The 4984-nt window shown below is 47.7% G+C and overlaps 1 protein-coding gene across 2 annotated transcripts in view; it reads right to left on the bottom strand.

The window, feature by feature from the left end:
* Srd5a3 (steroid 5 alpha-reductase 3) overlaps positions 1 to 4984 on the bottom strand; it is a 13279-nt gene that overhangs the window by 3022 nt on the left and 5273 nt on the right. For both annotated transcript variants that reach the window (XM_005359365.3, XM_026785323.1), the window contains exons 2-4: positions 3456 to 3598; positions 2290 to 2325; positions 1581 to 1778 (exon numbers count right to left, since the gene is read on the bottom strand). In XM_005359365.3, coding sequence (XP_005359422.1) covers positions 1581 to 1778; positions 2290 to 2325; positions 3456 to 3598 — 377 coding nt within the window. The remainder of the gene's footprint in view (positions 1 to 1580; positions 1779 to 2289; positions 2326 to 3455; positions 3599 to 4984) is intronic.

Raw genomic sequence — 4984 nt, 5'->3', positions numbered from 1 at the left:
TAACTAATCCAGTCATGATGCCCCAGGGGCTCCAGGGGACCCTGTGAGGGGTGACTGGGTGAAACAGCAGCAGTGGCACAGAGGAATGCTTGGAAGGCTATTTTTGTGGTGTCTTAGCTGTCTTTTTGTAAACATTTTTATAGAGTAAAAAGTAGAAGCTGGGCTCCAGCCACAGAAGAAACTCAGAAAAGTAAGGCCAACAGAAGCAGACAGAGAGAAAGCTGGTGGGCAACCAAGGAGTTCTGGAAAGTTCCCCTGGGTGAAAAGCCGCAGTAACTGGCTGAGCATCTGAATGCTGTAGTGGAAGATGCTGGAGGAAAACCTGACTTGATTAATGGTTAACATGGTGGTTTGAGTGAGAAATGCCCTGCACAGGCTCAGGGACTTGTCTCTAGTTGGTGGCACTGTCTGTGGAGCTTTGGGGGTGGAGCCTGGCTGGAGGGAGTGCTCCCCGAGACACTCAGAGACTAGATACCCTCTTCCTGCTGTGTCACAGTTGAGGTGTGATCTCTCAGCTTCCCCCTCTGCAGGCTTGCTGCCGTGCCTCCCCAATGAGAAGGACGCAGCCCTCTGGAACTGTGATCTTTCTCCTGGAAGTTGTCTGACCACGGTATGTTACCAGGACAACAAGAAAGTAATTAGTACAATGCAGTCCAGAGGACTTAGAAGAGATGTTGCCTGAATGACTGGAACTGTAAACAAATCACAAATTGAGAAGCTATCTGGTTGATGAGCCTGCCTTTCAAAGAATTCTTCTAGCCTCAGGAAGTGTATTCCACCAAGAGAGCGGGCTTTGGAGCACTCTGAGACTGGAATCAAACAGGGAAAGGCTCAATCACTGATAGTTGGAAATACAGATCTCTGCCTCAACTTATGATACAGGACAGGAAGAGAAGGGTCACAGGAGATCTGGGCTGAAAGCCCACGGCTTCAATGTCAAGTTAACCTCAGCACTGAAACAGTCATTCTAATCACCCCAAAGGATCAGAGTTCTATACTGTCCACACAGATTGCTTTCATGAAACTCTGCTATGCAGCTTCCAAATAAGACAGCAAGCCACCTCACTTCCTTCTTCACACAGAGCTCTTCCTGCTAGAGAACACTCAGACACCTTGAGGCCATTTCCAGTGACTGCCAGACTGGGCTGTCCTCTTCCCTCAGGCTGTCCCAGCTGAAAAGGCTTTGTTCTGCGGGCAGTCCTCCCAAGAACTCACGGGCAAGAGAAAGGTTTGTTTTCCTTCTTCAGGTGAGAATTACTGGCCTAAAGTGCCTCCCTCATCTCCCAGTTCTGTGATTTAATCCCGCATAACTTCTTTCTCCCCCATACACCCCCAGATAGCTGGGCTCTGGCGAGGTCACTTCCTTCCATGCCCCCTTCTCCTCCTGTTTTGGATGTCTCATGCCTCCTGTTCAGAGCTTAGCTATGCTTTTTCTACAGGTCTCAAGAATACTCTGTACCTTACTATTGTCACTCAAGGCTTGGCTGCTTATGCTGGTGTTTTTCAGGTTTCAGCTGTCATGGCTGACATGTCTACCCTCTGATGTCACGACACTTGAACACACTGCAAGGGCCACTCACCATTCTTGTCATCCATGGGCATTTGGCTCAGCACTGTTAGGCCGACTAAGACATAGTAGACAAGCCCGAAACAGTACTGCACGACGTGAATCACCGCATTAGAGAAGACGCTGACATAGAAACACTCGAAGAGTCTCCGCAGGCTGTGGACCCAGAGGAACACCAGCACCAGGAAGGCAGACAGAGCCAGCTCACCCACTGCAGTGCAGAAGGCAACATGGTCAGGGGCTCCTCCAGCATTAAGCCAAGCGTGCTGCCTACCCACTTGAAACAGAGCCTCACATAGGCTCGGAGTCAGAGGGCTGGAGAGGCCATTCAAACTAATGTCTTCCTCTTTCAAGCTGTGAGGACACAAGCTGAATAACGGCCATGTGGTCAGGTAGTGCCTGGATGGTGGGAAGAGGGGACAGGACGCATCTCTGATTCTACTTTATCATTTAAGAGCCTTCCAGGCTACATGGACGACATGAGGAAGGGTCTGTGTGCTCAGGACTCGGGATCCGTGGGTCTCTAGTTCCTGTACCAACTGCTAGATGAAAATGGTCAGGGAGAGGTTCCTGGTGATGTTGGTACTGTCCTATCTGGTGGGATCCCGGGGCCACACCCACCCACAAAGGCAGAGACAGAGACGGGGATCCAACAGGTGGATGTTTCTTTTTAGATGTAAAAAGCAGAGGACGGGAGCTGGGCTGGGCGGTGAAGCACTTGCCTAGCATCTGGGAGGCTCTGGACTCCAGCTCCAGTGCTGCCGAAAGAGAAAGGAAAGGAGAAATTATGCTTTCAGAGAGACCGTGGGTCCCAGGATCCACCTTCCTGCAGGTCCATCACTGCGTGCACCAAGGAGTGTGAAGAAAGCTCGTTTTTAAACATCATGAAATCTAGTCTGCTGTAACATGGACACAATCACAGGAACACAGCTTGGTGAAATCTTACTAATTCCCACTTATTACTAGCACGCAGACTGAGAACCAAGGCTTGACTAGCACCCCCTAGTGTTCCTTTCTAAGCATGACCCTGTGTCGGGCTGTCCCAAGGTTGAGGACTCTGTTATTCTTTCTACCAGCACAGATCTGTTTTGCTCTTTTTGTATTGTGAGTAAATTAAAACCCAGTTTTTAAGCTCTTTATGAACAGGATAAAACAAATAAAACTCCTCAAATCTAACCTTCTGTTTACATGACCGTGGTAAGCAACAAAGCGATGCCCAGGTATCAGAACCCCCTCCCCGCCCCCTCCCCCACTGAGCCTGGAGATGCTGCTATGGCCCTTTTAAATGCTACTTTGTAATAATCTGGCCAACAGCTGTTCACAGTTTCATTGTTTAACTGAAGACCCGCACTATAACAAGCCATTTTTGTTTAATTTTAATTAACTACTTACTCGTGCGTGTGCGTACATGCGTGTGCGTACATGCGTGTGTGTGCTGTGAAGATGTCAGAGGACAACCCGTAGGAGTCTGTCTCCTCCTTCTCAAATGTGGTTCTTGCAGATGGACACTGGACCATCAGGCCTGGAGGCAAACACCTTTATCTACTGATCCATCTTACCAGACCTTTTTCAATGTTTACCAAAAGGTAATTTTTAAAAATCAAATTTCTGTGAGCCCCAAGGCATGATTCTGGCTGCAGCCGTATAAATATGATAAATGTTTCAATGCAAACGCAGGGATTTCCACAGCTTCCCCAGCACGTGTGAGGCCCTCTTTGTAAGCTTATCAGCATACGGACAATATCAGAGGAAGAGCAGCCCGCCCTGCATTCAACATAGGCTTGCAAGGCTGCAGACCAGTCATGCAAACCCTGTCTGTCCTCCACTTTCCAGGCCCTGCAGGTGAACTGCAGCCAGGAACCAGGAACAGGCTAGAGAGCCAAATTACCTCGGAACGGCGTGGCCCCAAGAGTTCTGAGCAAAGCACGTAGCCAGTTTGGAAAAGGTGTTCCCAGGAAGACAGATTGAGAAAGGGACCAGAGCAGGAAGCCATTCCACAACACCGAGATGATGTAGAAGTGGGAAAAATACCTGCAACAGGAGGAAGAGTTAGGTAACCGCCAGCCAGGCCCTCGCAAGTCCGAGGATCCCGAGCTCCTCTGCCACCCCTCCCTCAAACACACATCCGTTTCCCAAAATAGAGTTTTGGTTTTAAACAGAACCTGAATCCTGCAGGTGGGAATGTTTCAAAATGTACTTTCAAATCATGAGACTTGTTAAACTGGACTGGAGAAGGATCCGTTAACAGTCTCATCTCTGGGTCACAAGAGTGGCCCCCAAGTTCTCAGAAGGAGCCGAAGCTCCCTACATGGAAGATCTAGACCATGCCAACACCAGTGAGATCCATGAAGTCTTTTAGAACCCAAACAGGATTGCAGTAAGGGACAGCCATACAGCTGCCGTGCAAGTGTCCTGCAACCAGACGCAGAGCTGGAAGAACACTTCCAACGTGGATGTTGGGAACTGAACTAGACCCAAGGTCTACACAACTCAACAAACTTCTATATTGTTAGAATGGGCTCAGAGCAGAAGCTGTGGAGCACACATTAGGCTTTACCCTTTTAATATCTAATATAGTTTGTGCACTTATCTGCCACCAAAACCGAAAAAATTTGTGGGGAAATTTGAACTAGAAAAACATATCTGCTTTTTTAACTTGTGTCCAGCACGTGCATCCAGTCCTTCCTCACCCTGTGTATTTAGCCTTTTTCTTCTCTTTTCATGTTGTAATGTACCCACATGTATATGTGTTTGCACATATACATCTCATTGGCTAATGAGATGACATGGAGTTTTTTTTCTTTCTTTCTCCTTCCCTCCCCTCTCTCTTTCGTTATGTGACCTCACTTAATATTATACATTCCAAGTCTAAACCTTCTACATGAATTTAAAAATTTTGCAGGAAAATGGATGCACCTAAAATGTATACTATTAAGTGGGGTCACCTTGCACACTTTACAAGCAAAGGAAAAGGTTGCAAAGGCAGTGAAAGGGGTGTGTGTTGGGTGTGCTACATCTGTGGCTCCCTTGTGGCTGTGTGGCAGGATCTGGAGAAGAGGGCAGGGGACACAGGGCCTGGAAGGATGCAGGCTTTTTGTTGTTGTTGTTGTTGTTAATGGGGATCCTTTTAGGCACACCACACATTTTAGAAAGAAAATCATTATTCAATCCTTTCAAAAGTTTCAAAACATCTTTCTGAGGGGCTGAAGAGATGGCTTAGCAGTTAAAAGAACTTGCTGCTCTTCTGAAGGACCAAGGTTCCATTCCCAGAACCCCATGGCAATTCACGACCATCACAACCATCCAGTAAAAGAGGGATACAGCTCCCTCTTCTGCCTCCAGGGGCACCAGGTATGAGCATCATGCCCAGGTATATATGCAGGCAAAACACCCCCAAACAAATAATAATAAAAATTA

This window comes from Microtus ochrogaster, linkage group LG1 (genome assembly GCF_000317375.1).
Source record: "Microtus ochrogaster isolate Prairie Vole_2 linkage group LG1, MicOch1.0, whole genome shotgun sequence".
NCBI classification, from domain to species: domain Eukaryota; kingdom Metazoa; phylum Chordata; class Mammalia; order Rodentia; family Cricetidae; genus Microtus; species Microtus ochrogaster.
The sequence above is the reverse complement of the archived record's forward strand: the minus strand, read 5'-3'. Positions and strand labels throughout refer to the sequence as shown.